General features: G+C 35.3%; 1 protein-coding gene across 1 annotated transcript in view; it reads left to right on the top strand.

Moving 5' to 3' along the window:
• The window catches only part of LOC113226134 (nephrin-like), a 465,840-nt gene that overhangs the window by 263,125 nt on the left and 178,962 nt on the right, over positions 1-23,753 (top strand). The window contains exons 9-12 of the mRNA XM_026458662.1: positions 2,021-2,210; positions 4,085-4,188; positions 7,824-7,965; positions 21,034-21,188. Of these exons, the coding sequence (XP_026314447.1) occupies positions 2,021-2,210; positions 4,085-4,188; positions 7,824-7,965; positions 21,034-21,188 (591 nt within the window). The remainder of the gene's footprint in view (positions 1-2,020; positions 2,211-4,084; positions 4,189-7,823; positions 7,966-21,033; positions 21,189-23,753) is intronic.

Genomic DNA, 23,753 nt, shown 5'->3' with positions numbered 1-23,753 from the left:
AAAACCTTTAAAAAAAGTTATAGACGTGAGGAGTGCATTCCTTTTGAAGGCGGGTCGTGTATAGTTTGGGGTAGCATATCGATGGATGCGTAAATAAATTATACATCCCGTTTTAAGAATAATCTCAGTACAGATTAGTAAAAAAACCGATTTCAAAAGGTCGTGGAATTACATCTATTTGCCAAGTTTTATTGGAAAGCGCGCGAAACCGGAGTCATCCCCAAATTTGCCATCCTTAGAGGTGAAATATTTTCTTCAAATTTAAATGGGACCAATACTGACGTACCCTCTTTCCAACAAAAAAAGAATCATCAAAACCGGCTCACGCTGTTGGAGTTATCGCGTAACATACATACAAAAAAAATACTGTCTAATTGAGAACCTCCTCCTTTTTATGAAGTCCGTTAAAAACTATTAAAGAAACATACAAATCTTGTAATGCCAGCATTACATATTTCAATACGTACTTTAATACTTAATGTTGGCTGCATAGACTTAACTAAAAACAACACTATATATCTAAGAGATTAAACCCAGAACAAGTACATAATGTTTCTGGAAACAAACAGGCAATTACTTGGTTAGTACATCTGCTAATATATCTTTAGTCGGCTGATATAACAATTCAATATGATCTTCTAACACTTGCTTTATGTAGTAAAACCGAATGTCAGTACGTTTGAATCAAATAGGGTTCTAGGCAAATTTTCAACCGACTTTAAAGAAGGAGGAGGTTCTCAATTAGAATGAAATTTTTTTTACACTAAGTGACGGGTCGAACAGGTCGTGCGCCTGATGATAAGCAACACGCCTGTCCATAACAGTTGCAGTGCCACTCAAAGCTTCAAATCGCAAAGAACTGAGGGGCACTGCCACTAAGTACAAGGCACAAGTTGAAAAGTCCCATGCGCCTGTAATTTCACCAGTACCCCTTACCCTTCAAAACCAGAGCGCAATAATGCTCACATTACTGCGTCGCGGCAGAAATTGGTAATGTCGCAGCATTTCAAAAGTATTTTACGCGATTACTTACAGCATCTGTGAACCGATTTTGATTATTCTTTTTTTGTTGGAAAGAGGGTACCTCAGTAGTGATCCCATTTAAATTTGAAGAAAATATTCCACCTAATAAAAAGGCCGATAAGCTAAACTTTTGAGTTCGGTTTTTTAAAATTGTGCCAACTGATTGTCGTTATACAGACGACAAAAGGTAGTCTGACCAAGTAACTCTCGCCAAAGTAGTAGTAATAAAAGTAAATTCACTAGCTTTAAAGTATAACGCTGTCAAATGTGATGTCGACTATCATTTGTCTTACTTTTTTTAGATAACTTTTTTTAAATGACTTGTAAACTTGTTTATGTCGATCAAAGGCAATCTCATATTGTTCTCTCAACTAGCACGTTTAATGTGAATTTTTGTCGTGTCGTGCGTATGTGTCCGCTGGTCGCGTCGGCGTCATTTGTCGCGGGACTAATTGTGCGTGAAATTGCGTGCCTCGCGTAATGAAACGCGTACGTGTGACATTTCCCAATGCGAGATTGTTTGAATTGAATGTGTCGATTGGAAATCTCGACGTGCCGTTTTGAGTTCCATTGTTTCCATCAGTTTTGTTATCAATCGACTTGAAGGAAAGGAACTTACAGTCAGTTAGTGTCAAAATTGATTTTATGTACCTCTAAGCCGGTTGTGACATGATTTTGAAGTGACGGGTGCCTGTTGGTAAGCTACACGCCTGTCCATAACAGTTGCGATGCCAGTGAGCTTTATATCGCAAAGATGTCACTGTCACTGCGCCTGTCACCCTAAGACATAAGTTGACAAGTCCCATGTGCCTGTAATTTCACCACCACCTTTAATCTTCAAAACTGGAATGCAGTGAGCATTACTGCGTCACCCTCAGATCTTTGCTATTTAAAGCTCTGAGTGGCACTGCAATTGTTATGGAAAGGCTTGTTCGTTCTGTCACTTGTTAATATAAAATATGAAAAGATACTTTACAATCTTAATGTTTGTTCTCAGATGCTCCATCATGTCGTGCGGGCGGCGTATCTGTGGTAGGCGCAGCGCGAGGAGAGTCTGTCGTGATAGTTTGCGAGGTGGACGCCGATCCTCCTGCAGCAGTTTTCAAATGGAAATTCAATAACTCCGGTGAAACAATTGATGTTGCTGCTGACAGATATACCTCTAACGGCAGCGCTTCTAGTCTTAAGTAAGTATAAACTAAAGCATAGATATTATCTATTAATTTTCAATTGATACTTACTTGCTACGGTGGTGCAGTGACCCAAAGTAGGTCTTCGCCTCTGACAACAGATTCTGCCACTCCTCTCGGTTCTGCGCCTTCCAGCCACTAGCACCGAGGTCCTTGAGATCTTTCAGGACTTCTTCGCTCCAGCGGTGTATGAGACGTCCGACCGGTCGGCGTCCTTTCGGTCGTTCCAAATAAGTCCTCTTCGCTTCACGATGTTCTCCCATTCTATCCACGTATCCGAGCCAGCGGAGTCTCTCAAGTTTTGTTTCTCCCACAATATTGATCCCGGATATTAGATACTCAATATCAAGGTTCTTCCTTGTTCTCCAGTTCCCATCATTTGAGTTGATTCCACAATTTTCTGTAAGATTTTTCTTTCCGCCACTAACAACTTATGTAATACCTAATAATTAATTCTAGAGTCGGCGGACTAAAGCACATAAGTCAAAATCCAATATCATTCGTTTAAATTAATACATATACTGCTCAAAGCACATAAGTCAAATTCGTTTGTTAGTTCATAAATTTCGAACTTTATTCTAGAATTTATTTAACTACCAACACTAAAAAAAAACCGACCTCAAAAGTACGTGAAATTACATATAATTACCAAGTTTTATTGAAATTGGTTATCCGAAAGTGAGCAAACCCAGATTCATCCCCTAGTTCGCCACTATCCGGGACTTGACACAGGAGATAATAAAAATCGGTTCTCACAACTCAAAATACATTAAGAGAAAAACGCTTTGAATTGGAGAATAGCAAAATCAACCATTAAAGTAATTGCTCCTTATAATAAAATTTAGGCGCTATTTATAAAAATGAATCTTCATACGTGAATAGCCACCCTTAGAGGTGGATGATTTTCTTCAAAATTAAACGGGACTACTATGGAGGTACCTTCTTTCCAACAAAAAAAGAATCACGAAAATCGGTTCACAAATACCGGAGATATCGCGTAACATATATACAAAAAAAAACGTACAGTCGAATTGAGAACCTCCTTCTTTTTTTGAAGTCGGTTAAAAACAACACAAAAAATGTATAATAGTATTAATATACTATTATATTAATACTATTATACATATACTATATTACATATATTATGTATTTGTTAATACAAATGAAGCACTTTTTTGACTTATGTGATTTAGTCTGCCGACCCTAGAATTATATACCTAATTGAAAATTATGAAAATATTCGATTTATTTTAATTTTTTTTTAATTAATAATAATAATAATAATAATAATAATTAATTGATATTCAATTATTTTTCGTGAAATTATCCGTTGGCTTAATTCCGGCCGGATCAAAGGAATTTTTTCTTGAGTGTTCGATCTTTGTATGAATAATTTTATAACAAACTATTGGAACAATTTCACGAAAACTAATTGAATATCAATTGAATAAAAAAAATTGGAATACAGCGAATAGCGACATCTCTCGCCAGGACTGGTAGCTGTAAAGGTACTGACTGGGTGATAAATCTTTCATAGATTTCTCATAGATGGCGCTACGACTAAAAAGCAGTTGAAAAACCAAATACAAAGACACGACGCAAGCACATAGAAAAATTCATGAGGTCGCAGGTTCGTTCCGTGGTTTAGTTGGTATAGCGTCTGGCACGGTAAGCTAGAAGACGTCGGTTCGAATCCGGCCGGATCGAAGGATTTTTTTCTGAGTGTTCGATCTTTGAATTACTAATTATATTCGATTAGTTTCATAGATCCTAGTTTTATTTCATTGCAATTTCTTTACACGCCGGAAAAGAAATCTATTGGCAATACTGTGTGTATTCCTGTATCTAAAGCAATGTTTTTTTTTTACCAGGTACACTCCAGTAGCAGATTTAGACTACGGGACACTTTCCTGTTCTGCATCCAATGAGGTCGGCACGCAAGTAGCGCCGTGTGTTTTTCAGATGGTCGCTGCGGGTGAGTATCGAAGTTGAATTACTTATATTAAATTATTGTTAATGATTTTCTGCCTTAGTACGCCTAGACACTAATTTTCTTTAACTCCACTCCTTCCACTACGTAGTACAATTGCAACGATCTTCGTCGGTGTTTTGTAAAAATGGCGAAAACCATTTCCACCAAAATTTATCAGGGGAGCATGTTTTATGTTTTAACAACTATTTTAAAATATTTACGTCCTGTTTTAAAATCCAATTTTGGTTTTAATTTATTTTGCAGATTGTTTAATTGTTATTTTATGCCATTTATATGCACATGCAAGTTAACATGTTTTTGTACCTGTCCAGATATATTTAATTTAGTTAGTTATTAAGATTTTTGCTCTATCATATTAAATTTTTACTTAAATAGACCGAAATTCTTCGCCGCGGATAAAGCCGAAGGGGTTTTATGTATATATAATAAATATTTTTTCTGCATTTCAGTCAATAAACTAAAAAAAGTTTAAGTTTTAAAATTGAATTTAAAACAGGATATAAGTATTTTAAAACAGCCGTGAAAAAGTAAAACAAGCTCCCCGGAATTTTATGTCAAAATGGCGCTTTCGTTCTTTCTACATAAGACCGAAATATGAGTGAGGGCCATTTCTCATACTACCCTCCTTATCATAACTAGCATAATCAACATTTTAGCGAAATTGAGTTATTAACATATCTGCAATCATCAAAACAGGATCCACAACCCCTTGTAACCGGTTTTTTAATATCTTATTTAGTTTCAGTTTTATTGTTAAGACTGCGCCAAGACAGCGATATATAATTGCGAAATAATTGCGTTCATTTGATCCCTTGCTGTATCGTTATTACAAAAGCTTTAGTTATTAAATTAATGTATGCAATATTTAACGACTCACTTCTTAAGTCATACTCTTTAGAAATACGATTACTTGTAGTTTTCTCCATAGAAAAAAATCCGAAGTTATCTCCAAAACACAAAATAAACACTTAAGGTAATCGATTTTTGAATAGTAACTATACTACATTTTTTTTATAACGTGTAATCCGTACATTTTCAAAATGTGTAGGTATTAGTTTTAATAATACGAAGGAAATACCTAAATTCGTACGCGGTCCGCTCGTATTCGCAAGAGCTACCACGTCTCACTCCTGTCCGCTGCAGTCCTGGTTCGACCGTCAGACGTGGGAGTTGTGTCGCTTGGGCTTGCACATGGCTTTAAAACCGTATGCCACACGAGCACGTACACAGACCGCCTAGACTGCCTAAAATCAATTAGCGCAAGAAGCTCGGTACCCTCTTAAGCGAAATCAGCATAGTTGACATTTTTCGAAGGAAAAAAACTTTAGTTGCAAATATCTCGAAAGTTACCAAATACAAATGCGTTGTTTATGACAAGAAGGGTAGCATACCATACATAACCAGTCACTGGAAATTAATTAGTTTTAATTTGACTTGTATTAAAATTTACACCACGATGTTATTACCGTCTGAAAAGATTGGACAACCCTAACGACGAAAAATTTGGATGTAACTAAGACCTGTTATAATTTCTAGACTTCATGAGCTTTGAATTTGGTTTTCTTAACAAAGTGAAATGAAAATGTAAAAATAATATATTACTATGAATCTCATAAAGTTATGAGCTTGGTAAAAGGTCTTAGGTGTGGACTAAACAAGTACTTTTGAAGAATTTATATACATATACACATAACAATGATTTAATATTCACAATTTTCTCACATTATTTGATTATAAATCGGTCATTCGGGAAATCGGGAAAGGAGGTGTCCCGTCGAGACGTTGACGTTTGGGATGTTGCAACACGTCCGTAACGTCCAGATAAATGTAATATGTTTTATACCTGATTAACTCCCGATTTAAAATCAAATAATGCTTATAGCAAATTTTAGAAACTATTTTTTCCATAACTACGCATATTTAACTCTCAAAAGTTCTAACCTATACTGTAACGTTTTAAATCATGAGATCTACAGGTTTTTGGAATAAAAAACCCATGTCAGAAAAAAAGACCTTTCTAACACACCGTGTGTCGGGCTAACACTGTTCCGCTCTTAGACTCAATTTATATTCCCGTGCAAAAGAGTGAAAGCGAATTTTTATTGTATATTGAACTTTATAAATAAAAGAATACATCGTTTTGGCACTTTATGTCCATTGTGTAACGTAGAAACTAGATACGAGCGAAACACGCAGGTCGCGCGTCTTTCGGAGAATTCTTGCGCAGTATCGGAACAAGTTTATACTTTACGTTCTATATAATGTTCATTAAGTCACGTACAATTACGTAAAAAAGCGTAATGGTTTCACTTAACGTAACATTCCGTTGTTGGCGATCACAGCAACCGGCGATAGCGACTGGCGGTCGCATTCCTGACCGCCAGTTGCCTGGCGAACAGTAGCTTATGGATCCAAGCGGCCGCAACCGACTGCCAGTCTTACCGGAGATTTTAATACGATCAGTTGTATTAATCCACAACCAGAAAAAGAGTTATTTATCAGTTATTTTAGGAAGACGAAGACGACGATACACTTATTTTGCCGGTTTCTTCCCATATACATATTTTCTCCTACTATGTTATCTCTATATCCCTCGAATCATATAGGGTGCATGTTTAGACACTAAATCTACTAAGAGTTCGTCGTCTTGCTAGCCACGCCCACAAGTCGCGTAACGCGGTCGCTTGCGATGCTCAGCGCTCGATATACATTCATACTAAACAGCAGTGGTGCCAGATTAGGCGATTTTAACCATTTAGGCTACTTCGAGGGGTCGTGCGGCGACTAAAAAAGTGATGCGACTAGGCGATATATAAGCTATGTTTGAAATAGGAATAGGCGATTTTAGGCTCCTTAATAAAATTGACCTTCCTTATCGAATTATATAGAAATCCTTAACAAACTTGGTTGGGGATCTTGTGAATACCTGAAATACAGGAATTTCCTAGTTCAGGTACATGTGTTATTTTGACATTAAATCGCATAAGTAGTCTTTAGTTTTCTCTGTACATTATGTTACTGAATAAACAATTTTATTATTTTTTATTTATTATTGTGGGGAGTGGAGTTGTAAAACAACTCATTTGGGGGGTTTGAGTATTTCTACGTGTGGGGAATTGGGGAAATAAAAGAGTTCATATTCCTCAATTTCCGGCAGCATGCAGAATTATAGAATTGTTTTCCTTGATTTTTAGAGATTTTATGGCTTGGGCGAATATCGGCTACTTAACACACATAAATTGGCGAATTAACTTTACAAAAGTCTGACAACGCTGGTAAACAGTGGGTCGCGGTCGCCAGTCGCAGTCGCACCCGCCGATCGCGGTCGCCAACATCGGAATGCTACTTTTACCGCCTCTCAAGAAGAGGCCGTGGGTTCAAACCCGGGTTCGTACCTCTGAGTTACTTGGAATTTACGTGCGAAATTTCATCTAAAATTCACCATGACTTTTTAATGGAAAATATCGTGACAAAACCTGCATATCGAAGAAGGGTCAAAGCCCTCGGACAATGGCGGTGACGGACTATGGCCTAAATCCTGTACTGAGAGGAGACCCGTGCAAACATTACAAAATTACGCTTCTAGTCTGTTCTACAATATTAAATTTGTTTTCCAGGCAAACCACACGCACCTCGCAACTGCACTCTGTGGAATCAAACTTCAGATTCTGTAGAAGTATCTTGCGTTCCTGGCTTCGACGGAGGCTTGCCGCAGAGGTTTCTACTGGAGGTCTACTCTGGTAAAGAAAAATACCCCAGGTAATTAATATTTCCATAAGAGTAGAGTTACAACGATATGTACGTTTGCCACACCTCATCGGGCCTGTCTCCCACCGGGGTAGGTAGACAATGGATAGATAGATAGATATGTATTGCTCACACGCAAGAACAACAACAGTACATGAATAAATTTTTATTGAATTGATATTCAATTATTTTTTGTGAAATTACTCCACTAGTTTGTTATAATTATTAATACAAAGATCAAACAGAAAAAAATCAATTCGATCCGGCTAGATTCGAACCGAGCGACAGCTTCCTAGCAAACTGTACCAGACGCTGTGCCAACTAAGCCACGGAACTAACCAGCGGATCTCACGAATTTTTCTATGTGCCAGTTGTCGGATCTTTGTATTTCATTTTCAACAACTTTTTAACCGTAGCGCCATCTATGATAAATCCATAGATTTATCATAGATGGCGCTACGGCTATAATATTATATATAATATTATAATTTTTTTTTAAATTATATTATACGAGTATAATATAATAATTTCATAAAATTATCGAGGGATATTTTTTGTGTTTAATCTTTGTGTTAATAATTAGTACATTAATAGCTTGAAACTAATGTGGACAGAGACGATCTCTTCCATACAACCTTTGAGATAAACGAAAGCTAATCAGAGTGGGATACGTAGTGTACCAATAGCAAATTTTAATTGGTATAGATAAACAAAAACTTATATGTTTTATATTTAATTTTACTTTAAATGCCATTACTGTCCAAATTGTCACGTTTAGATACATATTTACACGGGCAGGACTCCGTCACTCGTTCAAGATTAAGCGATAAGTGCCTACCGCTGAGTGCGCCGGCGTCGGCGCAAGCGCTCATACAAGTCTTTCATTTATGAGTATTCGTCTCCGCATGACTGCACACGGCGCCAACGTTATTTTCACCTCTCTGAGCAAGTACTTAGGTTCCTTTACACTCATAGTAAACGCCTGGTGTCATTAATCAGATTTAGTAGGCTATTATAACGTAGATATTTTCGATTTTGATGAGAGTGATGTATCTGTTACGTAGTAACTAATACGTAATCTGTGACACGGGGCAGTAAAGCTTCTATATTATACCCAGAGCAGCTGCTGTAGGTCGCCTGGATTCGTCATTTTAAAATGATGGTAAAGCTATATATACGTGCAGAATATTTACCACCCTCCTATGTACTTCTACCGCAAAAAGTTAGCAGCAGTAGGGCTCGTTGTGAACGAATTCGTCCAATGAAGCACTGCCACCAAAAGGTATTGAGAATCAGTGCTATTACAAGCATGTCTGCCTTTATTAAAAAAAAATTACAAGGATGGGTGCTATATTCACGATAATATTTCACTTACTCAGCTTGTCGCTGTATGCTCAGCTCATAATCGTAAATTATTCTGGAATACTGCGCTATTGTATAATTCTTTCCCCTCAAATCTCGAAAAACGCAGTCGTAAACATTTTAGTAGAGGTCTTGAAATATAAAACTAGAATAAGTTACATTGTTCTTAACGTCGGAAATAAATAACTTTATACTTTATTATTATTTGCTTGGAACAAAATATCTCAATAACGTCTTACAATTTCTAAGACGTGCCAGCCCTAACCACGGGAGGTTTTGTTTTAATATTACAGAGGCAATCTGCCCTCCGCCTGCCGTTGACGTGCGTAAACTTAACAACTCTGTTATGACATTCTTACCAAGTTTTTTAGTTATCAAAAATGCTAGTCGGTTTTAGCTGATACTTCTGTTATCGATGTCTCTGAATCTCTGAATACACTTATTTTTTTTTCGTTTCTTTTAACCGCTGTGCCGTAATAGGGTAACTTAAAAAAATAATACGCGAATAATGATAAGTCCATTATAGCCTTTACTTAATTCGAAATAAGGACATTGAAATCACTACTGAAATCATAAATTGTTCAATAATATTATGTAATTGTAAATTATTGATTTTGGTACCTTGTTTTAATTCGTACAGTAAAACTCCTTTGAAAAAGTTCGTCCAGGGAAGTATTCCTAACTTACTTATTCCAGTAATGTGAACATTACTCCGTTCCGGTTTGGAAGGGTAAGGGTGCTGAAAAATAATTACAGACACATGGGACTTGTCAACTTATGTCTCAGGGTGACGGGCGCAGTGGCAACGCCCCTAAGATCTTTGCGATTTAAAGCTCGGAGTGGCACTGCAACTGTTATGGACAGGCGTGTAGCTTACCATCAGGCGCAAAAAAGTGACTGTAGACTAATTGTTTATTTTGAAATTAGTCTTTAAATACAAAGTAAAATAACCATTTTGGGCATTTTGTTAGCGTTCTGCAAATTGTGCCGGTATGTATAGTTAGGGTGGTAGAACTTACCCGGGTCGGCTCTACGTGAACCAGTATACAATTAAACAAATTTAAAAAGACATGTATTAAAATGTTGCTTTCAAATTTGCACAAGCAGCAGACAGAAAAATCTAAACGGTCATCTTTTTAATGATTGATCATTTTCTCCGAGACACAAAATAAATTAAATGAATTGATGTTTTAATTTGTCATGAGCTATGCAAAAAATGTTTGATTTCTATAAATTAACCTTGATAGTTTTATGTTGGGCTTCAAAACTAAGACAAAAGAGCATTAAAATAAAATTTTGATACTTGTTTTCAAAATTAATTAAATGTTGATTGTATATACTAATATACAAATTATATATTAATTTGACCTGAGAACACGTTCAGAAACGCAAGCAGATTGGCTTCTGTCTTTTCATATTCTAACCTAACCTACGCAACCAAGGTTTATTAAGAGATCAATATCAAAAGATAAATTGGTTACATGTCATCAATCGTTAAAAGAAAAGCCAAATAATAAAAAAAAGAGGAACAAGTGTTATTTTTGAATACCAAATATTAATTTACTATGCTTAAGAGGGAGCAGAGGAAAAATTCTTAATCTTCGATTTGATTTTAGAGGGCTATATCCACTTTAAAGTTAAAAATAAAATATTGTATGAGTAACTACACGATATGTTCAAGCATAGACACTAATCAGAAACATAAAACAATAAAGTTTCCTCGATAAACAAAACTCACGAAATGACCTAATTTTCACATTTTTTCGATTCATCCTCGAAATGCTACAGGTTATTAATGCAAAAATTAGATAATTAATTATATTTATGCATGATCGAGAACTGTCACTACGGATTTTTTTTAATCCCTTTAGTTTTAGAGTTATTCCGCTAAAATGAATTTGGTACTTTTAATGCGCAAAATTCAACATCTCCTGTCGCATATCACGCGAACTTCAGGCATATTTGTTTCACAAATTTGGGCGGAGCCAACGTCAAAACTTTTTTGGTATGCTCCCTCTTAAACATAATAATAGTGTTGCCCTTGAATGCAGTTCATTTATAACTTATATGTAGATCTTCTAATATAGACGGAACAATTAATATACATATCACATATAAAAATACATGTAGTTTATTTAAAACATACACACACGTGCACATTTACAGTAGTTCAATTAATATCTTTGAGAATCATAATATAATACTATCCCATTTAAAAAAGTATCTTTTAAATAGTACATAAATATAACTACTAGGAGGGTTCGTGAAGGAAAGTTTGTGCAACCTCGAACTGTCAATTATTACGGACGAAGTCTAAACAAATATCTGGTACCACATATTTTTAATAATATAGGTATCCTTAGGAAAAATCCAGTAAGTAGTGTTCTAATTTTAAAATCTAAATTAAAAAATATATTATTAGGATAGTTAGTAGAAGTTAAGTCTAAGTTTAGTTATATTAATTATATTAGTTGTTTGTTATTTTTATTGTGCGCTATTAATTCATTAATTAAGAATTAACATATAATGTGTGAGAGCGTGCTCGCCAACAAACTGTTTCCAGTTTGGCGGGAGATAATTTTTTTTAATAAATGAATTAAAAAAAAAATGTACATAAATTACCATTAATGATAATAAAAACTTATAATTATTATAATAAAAAAAAAATATCTATTTTGCAAAGTAAACCTGGAACATAATAATATGACATTCCCAAGTTTTTCATAAGAAATATATTGTGATGCGAATACGTTACTTCAAAGGTAAACAATACTCTTCAACATCAAAGACTTGTTCATATGTGATGCTAAAGTAAAACGAAAGCAATTTTTCAAAAGGATCTGTGTATATTCGACATGTTCAATTTTACGTGCTCGTCGTATACAGCAAAGTGTATTGTATATATTTGAAATCGTTTATCGTAGAATGCATTTGTACTGGATAGCAGACTAAAGTGCTATGACCATTATGACATAAAGTATATCGTGCTATTGGTTGAAGGTGAAGTGAAGTTATAGTTTGTCTTTTTTGAAGACGGAGTAAAATGACATTTGTAGAATTTTCATAAAATTTTAAATAGTTATGTAGTTGTTGTCGATAGTTTTATCGATAGAATGTGAAGGAAGATGAAATTTTGCCAAAAATGCTGAATTATTGTCAATATTACGAACGTTCTAAAGAATAGTAATAACGTTATTGCTTTATTTATTCTTATTTTGACAGTTGACAGTTGGCCTACTAATCGAGATCAATTTTTGTTCATATACGTATTAACAAGAATTGCAGGATTTGATTACCTATATTAAATTAAAATGAAAAACTTCAAAACATCGATTTTACATCGATCGAAACATCGATTTCTCAAACACGTATCGTATAAAATTATATTTATTTTAATTTTCTTATCAATTGTGTGATTGTGGTGTTCATTTGTATGCATTACCTTAAGTATAGGTGTGTGCGAAAAGCCAGTGCGTGAATATGAGAGAAATGTGATGTGAAATCAGCCTGAAAATTTGTATATACAACGCATTTTTTGCATTTCAGTTACTTTATGCTTTAAGAACGAGTTTGAGAAAATACGGCGACGATATGTCATCATTGTATTTTTCATAAACATAATTCTAAATATAGTGTATGTATGTATGAACTTACAAAAATTTGACAATTCAAATGAACTTGTGCTCAGTAATTGAATGAATTATGGGTAGAGGATGATTGAAATGAAACTAGTTCGGCTATTTATTCCATAAGCGTGACCAATATTCAGTCGATAGTCGACAGAATATTTATCGACTACAATCACTAGCTGCTCGCAAGCGGGCTGCACTTTTCAACAATGAACTTGTCATTTTACTCCGTCAAATAAAACATATACCAATAAGTAACTCTAAAGGACTGTCAATCTACATAATTACTAAGAAAAAGGTCAAAATCCCATATTATGCACAGAAGGCGCTGATCGATCATAGAAAAATAAATACTCCTATTGTCTTTATTGTTGTGTGGTTTTGAAGCATCACTGGTACTAATTTTAAACTCAATCATAAACTTATGAATTTTTAACTGCCTCCGTGACCGAACGGTTACCTGGCTGAGCTACCACGCAGAGGTCTCGAGTTTGATTACCGAGCCGGGAGAAATATTTGTATGGCCTACTTATTGTTATTACTATGAATGTTAGGGCAGCGTCGAATTTTTTTTAATATATAATAGACACACGCTCAGCCACAATCTCACCTGATGTTAAGCGACGATGTGACGCGTTTGGCTAAAAAATACCTATTCGTTCTAGCCTTGATCAGCCCCAAATTGTACTTTTCGGGAAACACAGATGCCGTACAGTATTCTATTCCTTTGCCGTACGCATCAGAAAAAAGGAAGCAAAGCGCTTAGTGCGAATAGGTGGTATATCGACGACATAAGGATGGAGTATTCTGGACCTTCTAGTCGAGCGAAGGAGGAACGGTGAGAATGGAACTAAATTGAAAAGTTCCTGCACACACTCCCCGAAAGTATACGATAGAAAATCGACAAGCAGGCTACTTTTCTGCTGTGTCCAAGATTTTGTAACTTCGACTCCACAAGAGAATTATTGTTAATAATCGCTTTGGTTTTCGCTCCACCGAGTCTAATGCTGCTAACTGGTAATGGGCAGAGCCTTCCCAAAGGTGGCAGCAGTACTCCAGTATACACGATCGAACTTGTGCTTTATACAGACTTAAAAGCTGTTCAGTTCAATTTGTTATTTGCGATGAAAAATTGTTCACTGTTCACACTGTTGTTTGCTTGTTGTTTGTTCTAGTTACACGTAACTTGTGGGGTGGGGTGTAATCTCACATTGTACAAGTACAAAGTGAGAATTCGTGTAAACAGTCGAGCTTCATTAAACATTTTCCATGCTTAATTATGAATTAGCATCTTTGCACGTCGAATACGTAATAGGTACGCGAAGGAGCTCGTCGTTTATCGTTCCATGTTTAATTCCTTCCTAATGAGTGACAGTTTTCAATTAATTTGAATGTTTACGGCTTGTTCTTTCGAGTTCAGTTCAAGTAAATGTATGATAATTAGTATAATGAGTAGCCGCTCTTAAATATCGTCAGGTGAATTCCTTAACATCGTAAACCTATTAATATGAACTTTTGAGTAGGCACGCAGGCAAGTATTTATTTTAGTCCGATCGATCGACTTGTAATTTGGTTTTCTATGGAAATCCTATGACTATAATATGGTAACCTTAATCCGACGCTGTAACCGGGATAGTCTGTAGATCACCCAATTCCTTAACTTGAATTGTTCTCAACGTGTTGTTAGTTTACAAAATGGTGACTTTAAGAAAATTAACTATTAATTTCATTTTATAAAAATTCATATTGTTTGAGATTTTTCATCAGCAGACATAATTGCAAAAATATATAATATAATAGCATTTATTGCAGCGGAAATTTCTGAAAATTTAACGCTCAACGGCAACAATCGCGCCACAAGTTGTAATTTTGACATTTATTTTCTATTTTATCGTTGCTTGTTATGGATGTCCGTTAATTTCAAGTGATTACCTGTTATGCAATAAATTGAAGGCGATTAGAGGTACCGCACTAAAATTAGCGGAAGAACAGTTGACAGCGGCGGTATTGTTTATGATGGCAACTGTAGTCGCCAATAAAGTTTGGTGCAACAATTGCAATCCCAAGTAATATGTTTCACTATTACACTCCCAGGCACATAATTCGAGTCATCTCGCATTTTCAGTGTTAAATGCCTTAAACTTAAACAATGTTTGTTTGATCAAAAACTATTAAGCAATTATGAAACTAGTATACTAAACATCTTTTCCATAAATCCTTGTTAGGAATTTGAATTTGCAAAACCAGAGGAAAGTTTTTCTTCAACGATAACACTATTTTTGTATTCTAGCCCTTTTAAGACAAGAGGCGAGGTGGCTCGAGCTATGTGTCCGGAAGTATATTATAATTTCCATTATATTTAATAATAAAACCAATTAATAATAAAATCAATTTTGTTATTATAAAATAAAATAAAACATATATAGAGTAAATTGGAATGTTCTTTGTAAAATTAAAAAAAAAGTTTTTAACGACTATTTGGCCATAACACCATCTGTGAGAAATCAATTTCTTCTCCCAGCCTGGTACCTTTACAGCTACCAGTAGCTGACTATAGATGTCGCATTAATAATTGTAATTAAGTTTATTGAACGTCAGGATGTATCACCACCATGATATTCAATTATTTTTTGTAAAATTACTCCACTAGTTTGTTATAATTATTAATACAAAGATCGAACACTCAGAAAAATTCTTTCGATCCGGCCGGATTCGAACCAACGTATTCCAGCAAATAGTGCCAGACGCTATGTCAACTGTACGCTATACAAACAAGCCACGGAACGAACCAGCGGACCTTACGAATTTTTCTATGCGCTTGTTGCAGATCTTCGGATTTGATTTGTAACGACAAGGTGAAAATAAGTTTTCTATAGTTATAACATTTGTAACTGTAGTGAAAAATAGGTTTGCATAACGTGACTTTACCGTCTCAAAAAGCCATGACCTGTAAAGAACCCGAAACGTTGGTTTGTTTGAACAAAAAAAAAACAAATACATATATGAGATTTAGATACGAAGAAATAGTTTCATTTCCTATGTATAATAATCGCAGAAACAAATCAAAGAACTCACAATTAAATTTAAATTTTATTCAATGTTTACTGTCTTGAAACTTAAGCATAAATGTGGGCTCCTTTTGATCGAATATTTCGACTCATCGAAGAACAGAGTCCGATGTGATTATACAACGAAAAGAGGATAAATACATACAATCTCGTTATTCAAAACAGTACAGAGGTCGATTCGATCGAGAGGTTGAGGTCGGTTTTTTTAGTAAAAAAAACCGACCTCAAAAGTACGTGGAATTACGTCTATTTTCTAAATTTTATTGAAATATCCTTAAATTCGCCACTATACAGGACTTGACATAATGAGTCGGTTCTCACTACTCAAAGTATATTGAGAGAGAAACGCCTTGAATTGGAGAAATAGCAAAATCAACCATTAAAATAATTGCACTTTAAGTAAAATTTAGGCGCTATTTATAAAAATGAATCTTCATGCGTGAGAGGTGGATGATTTTCTTCAAAATGAAATGGGACCACTATGGAAGTACCCCCTTTCCAACAAAAAAGGAATCATGAAAATCGGTTCACAAGTACCGGAGTTATCGCGTAACGTACATACAAAAACACATACAGTCGAATTGAGAACCTCTTCCTTTTTTGAAATCTGTTAATAAGGCCTATAGGTGTTTTCAGAATTTTATGTATTATTTCGTTTGGAAAATATAGAATCGATCAACGGTCGATCTTATATCCACAGCTAAGAACAGCGAACGAAATGTATAATGTTCTTAGAATAAGCAGTCTTGCGCATAGGTCTTTGTTCTACGGATGAGTCGATTTAAGCCCGCATTATTTTGGAGCTGTTTAATTTAATACTAATAAATTAAATACACCACTATTGTTAGTTAATATAACGTGTCTCCGAAATGCTATTGAATTTGATTAGTTAGTTACCAAATTAGGATCGAACAATGTTGGTAGTTTAAAATGGCTATAGAATTAAATTTAAACTAAAAACACAAATTCAGATAAAAACGGAAACTCATGTTTATTCGCATCGCAAACAAATAATGCCAATCAATCACTGCGTTGTTTTGATTAGGTTTTCTATAAAATTTTAATAAAAACAGTAAATATTTGATGACTACCGTTTTATTACTATTTTTGAACAAAAAACGCCGATAAATGAACAACAATCAAACTAAATTGAATATACTGGAAATTTTGTTCACGCAAAATGGAACCATATTTTTTTACGCTTATAAAGACACTTTCGTTCGTCCAGGGTAGTACTGTCACCTTACCTATTTCTGCCGCCAAGCAGTAATGTAACCGTTACTGCGTTTCAGTTTTGAAGGTTAAGGATGCTGGTGAATTTACAGGTACATGGGACTAGTCCACTTGTATTTCAGGGCGACAGTCGCAGTGGCAATATCCGTCAGATCTTTGCGATTTAAAACTCTGAGTGGCGTTGTAACTGTTATGGACAGGCCTGTCTATTATCACCAGGCGCACGACTTGATCCTCCCGTCACTTAGTATTATAAAAAAAAACTTAATTGTTAACCAGGCAATACACATCACATTTTTTCAATTTTTTTTTATAATATCAAGTACGAACAAGTCGTGCGCCTGATGGTAAGCTACACGCCGCCGGTCCATAACAAGCTTTGCGTCAGTGTGTCTTCAGTCAGATAGAGTCCACTATCATACATGTGCCCCAATAGAATGCCGTCGTATATTAAAAAAATATAAACGGTTAAATTAAGGCGACAATATCAACTTTTACACGCATAAAACTTTTAAAAGCAAATTGAAACAACAATTAAACTCATTATAACCCTCCTAAGGTAAGGCGAAAGTTAGATACAGTCGACTGCTCAGTTTACATTCTAATTATATTCCCATTGAGTTCCCTTGTGAACTTTTTGTGGAAAAGTTCAACTTGTGTGACGGGCTGTGTGACATTTTCGCCGAGAATGGTTATTATTTTTAGAAGCACTTTCATCACCTCTGTTAGGGTCGTTGCACATTGCGAATGTGGTAAACGGAATGTGGTTAAGTAAATGTTGCGTGTAATACTTGGTTTATTAGATATACTTTATATACATTTCATGCCCTACTCCCATCGGAGTAAGCAGATTCCACAGACTTCTGCTAAGATCCTGGTATACATCTTTCATCTCGTCAACACGCATCTTCTTCATACATGCTCATAGGTTAATGGAATCCTTGACCTGGTTTTTCCTTTTGGACGGTGTTACATATTAACTTTGTTAACGTTGCTTTGAAAAATTAAAGACACGGTTTTCCTGGAAGCGAGTAGCTAGATGTTAAGAGATATACGTTATACCAAGGGAGTATATTTCCGGACATGTAATTTGAGACATTGAAGTATAAGCACTAGAGCTCCTTGTGAAAGGGTTCGTCCAGGGAAGTACTGCCATCTTACCTGTTTCTGCCGCCGAGCAGTAGTGTCAGCGTGTTCCGGTTTTGAATGGTAAGGGTGCTGGTGAAATTACAGGATTTGTTAACTTATGTCTCAGGATGACATGCGTAGTGGCAGTGCCCCTCAGATCTTTGCGATTTAAGCTCTGAGTGGCACTGCAACTCTTATGGATGGAACTCCACTACTACTAAATGAATGAATCATGTTGTGATTGATTCAATTGAAAATTCGTCTTAGTGTAAAAGATCAGTAGAATCTGCTACATTCGCAATTCTATAGAACACTGAATGTGAATGTAAATTGCCACGGAAGGAAATGGGAGAGAATTTTTGTAACAAAATATTATTACATAACATGATGAACTTGTCAATTGTTGCGCTTCTTTTGAAGAATTCTCGCTCAGCCACGGGAATTCCCGCAACTATCGTCTAATGTCTAATTTGTGCGTTACGTAATTGACCTAAAATTAATTATGGTATGTACATATTGTTACAAAAATTAGTTCCAATCCGTTCCGCTGTAATGTAAGTAGAGCCTAAAGTTTCGTTTCTGTCTGTCGCCCACTATCTTTCACTAGTTAAGTAAATAGCCTTTCTACCCTTTACGAGTAAATAAAAAGAAATTGCAGTTCACAAAGTTCACAAACATGCGGTCTCTAAGTACAGTGTTTATCTAAATGTGTTGTGCTTAGTAATTTAGTTTAGAGTTTGTTTACACTAGCCGATTGTTGTCACAACACGTCGTGTGGTAGATTGCTGAAAACAATACTCTTTTAATATTGTTCCTTTTTATCTGTCGCGTTATACATATTAAAAAAGTTCACGAGCTTGTTACTAAGTACCTGTTTTACTTGTAATTAATGCTCGTAAACTTCAAGTATAGTCGTCGCGACTCATATCACAATAAATACTAGTAGTAGTGGTTAGTTGGCATCACACGCGTGACCACTATATGGACTATTGTCCATACTTTAAGCTCAATTCGCCATTTTGGCTTTGTACGGTATGGTTGTATCGTTCTTTCGTGCAAATTCTCTAAAATCCTAAAAATGCATTAATGAGCTGTTTTGGAATCCAAAAATGATCGAATGATGATTGACCAGAAATATTACCAATGGTGGTATTTCATATCATCGGTAAGTGTTATTTTAATAAATTTTCAATTTTCTGTTAATCGAAATCATTTTTTTGTCACAAGAAACGAAAGTAAAGCTTATAGCCCTGCAATATGGTTGCTTGTTTTTGGAGAACTAAATTAATAACTCCAATTCGTCGTCGTTCAGAATCAACCTCTAGATGGCAGCACATTGATTGAAACGTCAATATAATGTGAAAACGTCGTAACTTGCAATAATAGGTATTGATGGTATTGAACTTTCAATGCTAACAGAGTAAAGTTTAAATTATAATAACAATCTAGAATTTGTTATTTATTTTTAAATTTGAAACTACAACCAATCGCTGTCGAGATTTTGTAGTACCTACCTATTTCAAATTAAGAATGTGTGAGTTATGGCGACATCGTCATCTGATATCATCTGATAGTAATCGACGCTTAACCCACTTCCATTGTTTGTTTCTTCCGTGTCGTGACGTTTTGTAGAAGTAATGAAATAAAATCGCCGAGTGTGAAAAGACACTTGAATTCCCAGCGCGTGAACAATAGTCACTTTATTTATATTTATCGTCCGGACACAGTAAATGTAGGTAGTTGAGACATTTTGTTTCGTACGAAAAATACATCTATTTATACTTAATTTGATATGTTTAAAATACGTACTTAATTTAAATGTACCCATGAACTTTTGTAAAAATTAAAGTTGTGAGTTGTAATAACAAAAAAGTAACCAGTTGATATGTAGAGTAACCAATAAAGGCACGTAACATTAAACTTAAAGAGTCAATTTGTAAGTATTCGATTACTTCTATTTTTAATGCTCCTATACATAGAATAATAACGCATAGAATGATAGTTTCATATCAAACGAACTGTCACAAGTGAGGCAAAAATCAAATTCATGTAGGCGTAAGCAACTTGTATTTACGCTCGTCGGCACGCACACAAATATACAAATAATGATGCCATGGAATAACATTTCCCTCAAAAGTGGGGAAATTGTATCTTGCTTAACTCATCATTATATTAAAGATGCGTACAGATTTGCCCGACATTGTCGATCAGGTGCCTACAAATTTGCTCGATTTTGTCGATCGTTGCTCTCGATCCACAATGTCGATCGGGTGTCTGCAGATATGCTCGGTTTTGTCGATCGTAACTGTCGATCGACAATGTCAAATGACAAGAATTTTCAAAAATTTATTTTTGGTAATCCATGTGGAAATGGCATTTATATCTGAATACACGATGACGGACACGACTTTTCAAATAAATGCAATATGGGAATCATTTTCGAGGTATTCGAGGTGCTCATTACGAATATGGCACTCATTTCTAAATCCAAGATGGCGGGCACGATTTTTCGAATAATGGCAAGTTGGGTATCGTTTAGGGGTTGCTCTAGGGGTTGCTCTTTGTAGACAACATTTGTACGCATTCAAACAAAATTCTGTAAATCATGTTTCTAGCTTGTAATAGGTAACCGTTTAAAATATCACTCTTTTCTTTCTCAGATTTAACCTATCGTCGGAAGAGCCTACCTGGACAGTGCGAGGTCTGGAATGGGACGTCAGGTTCAGACTGGCGGCGGTGGCAGTCAATAGCAAGGGACGGTCGCCCCCTGCGCGACTTGCTGATGTTCTGTTCAGGGACCCTGAAAAACGAACTGGTAAGTGTTAACATAATCGACTTGTGGGGTTAAGATACGGACTTCCGAGGAGACAATGTGGAAATATAAGGTTTATTATGGGTATAAGATTTAGGCCGTAGATCATTAAGTTTCAAAACCGGAAGATGTAATAGAAACAGTTAATAAAGAAGATAATTGGCAAAAAGCCACATCCTTAAAATGACAACTTTTCAGAGAGGCTTAAAAGTTACTACCTCAGCGAATTCAAATTTTTCGGTTCGGAATCGGTTCTATTGCATAGGCCGAGTGGCAGTGACTGCAAGGGCCAGCACTGGCTTTATTTCAGAATTATTTTTTTTATAAACAAAGTTAAACCCATTTGAAAAGTATAAGATATCGTATACAATACGTGTTCTATGTAGTACAGTTAATATAAAAAAAAATGGTATATATAAAGTACATATTGAACACATGGTTTTCTTGTAAAATTTCAAATGAAGTTAGTGTTTTTTGTTCTATCGTAAAAATTTTTAAAAATCATGTTTTCACACCGTATACTTATCAGAGTACATATCCTCAATTTTACTATATATTTTTTCCAAGGTGATTAATTCAACACTTTCACTGCTATGCTGTATCAACTAAAGCCATTTGAGGTTCTTTCGACTCTTAAAGATTCTACTATTCTATTCCATGCTTAGACGGGAGTTATATATTTCACATACTACATGATTTGTTTCATATACTCCGTGTTATTTTTATGACTTTTAATGTGATAAAAGTACTTTTCACGTATGATCACATGCGGGTTTATTTACAAGGATCCACTTAAATTGCATAATTTCCAATCACTCGTTCGTCAACTGACATAATAATAACAATAAAAAAATCTACAGAATATTTTGACGCGTGTCTGACACAAATATCAAAAGTTCACAAATTACCCTTAATCATAAATACTTTGTTTTATAGTTATATATAAATCACACATACACTCCACTTATTTTTTACATACCTACACACAAATACACACCTCTAAGCAAAATACACATTCATTTACAATTATTATACATCCACACAACTTACTCACACATTTACATCTTTCACTTTTTTTTATTTTCTTTCCAGTTACCTTGTCCACGTTTTATAGCTTATTTTATAACTTATTCACCTATACAATTAATATTATAACCACATTCCTTACATTCTAATTCCGTGTTGATTCTCTATTCTTAGTTACTTCTTTTTTACCGCCTCACCTCAGAACCTGGCAGAATCATCGTCGTAATTCGACTGGACTGCGGCATAATGCTCAATCGGGCCCTTTTTGCTGACACAGTACCCTCAACTGTACACCTGATACAATATAACACTCCAGACCATACCCGCAAACCTAGACTAGCCTTTTTCTTTATGATTACCATTGTACCTATGTCACAAGCTTGTTTGTAATGTACTGTGATTCAGCAAATAAACAAGTAATCTATTTATCTATCTAATAATAATTCTTTATTTATTTCAGATAATTTGAATTTAGTTACTTTTGTACTGTAGTCTTAACTAAAACATTCAATCACAGCTCTGCGATGCCATTAGCATTAGAAATCGCAGAGCAGTGATTGATGTAAGGGGCAGTCAAGCCTGTTGGAAATCATTTTTAAGATACTGTTGGTGCTGCCCCTCACCCTGAGCACTAGTGAGACACATCTTTTATGCATTGTTGTGTAAAAACAATCAAGGCGTGCCAATGCGATCATCCCCGACGCACTGTGTCGAGGCAAACCGAACAATACCCTAAAAGCATTGTTGTGCAGTACTCGGAGGGCATTGTAAGCTACATTGGTGTATCTAGCCCATAGGTTAAGAGGGAGCAGAGGAAAAATTCCTAATCTTCGATTTGATTTTAGAGGGGTATATCCACTTTAAAGTTAAAAATAAAATATTGTATGAGTAACTACACGATATATTCAAGCATAGACACTAATCAGAAACATAAAACAATAAAGTTTCCTCGATAGATAAAAATCACGAAATGACCTCTAATTTTCACATTTTTTCGATTCATCCTCGAAATGCTACAGGTTATTAGGACAAAAATTAGATAATTAATTATATTTATGCATGATCGAGAACTGTCACTACGGATTTTTTTTAATCCCTTTAATTTTAGAGTTATTCAGCATCTCCTGTCGCATGTTATGCGAACTTCAGGCATATATTTGTTTCACAAATTTGGGCGGAGCCAACGTCAAAACTTTTTTGGCATGCTCCCTCTTAAATACGATTGTACAAGCCGAGACGAAAGCCGAATTTTAAATTTCGATCTGTGATTATCCTTTTTCTTATCATATCGATGGCATACGCTACAATGCTTGCCATATCGTGGTGAAAGGCCAGCATAACATACTTACCGATTGTTGCTCAGGCAGCGCCATACGTAAGGGAATGTCGTGCGGGGAGGCAAACATATTCAGTTGCAACAGACGGACGGATTCCGTGACAGCACAGCATGCACACGTTATGGCGTATCGTTTGATTATTTATTGTTACAATTATTTTGCTTACTGTTGTTTAATTAAATTTTTATTGAATTGATATTCAATT

This window comes from Hyposmocoma kahamanoa, unplaced genomic scaffold, assembly GCF_003589595.1.
Source record: "Hyposmocoma kahamanoa isolate Upper Pololo Valley unplaced genomic scaffold, ASM358959v1 182, whole genome shotgun sequence".
In the NCBI taxonomy this organism is placed as follows: Eukaryota; Metazoa; Arthropoda; class Insecta; order Lepidoptera; family Cosmopterigidae; genus Hyposmocoma; species Hyposmocoma kahamanoa.
Note: the sequence above shows the minus strand (reverse complement) of the source record. Positions and strands in the feature narration are given on the sequence as shown.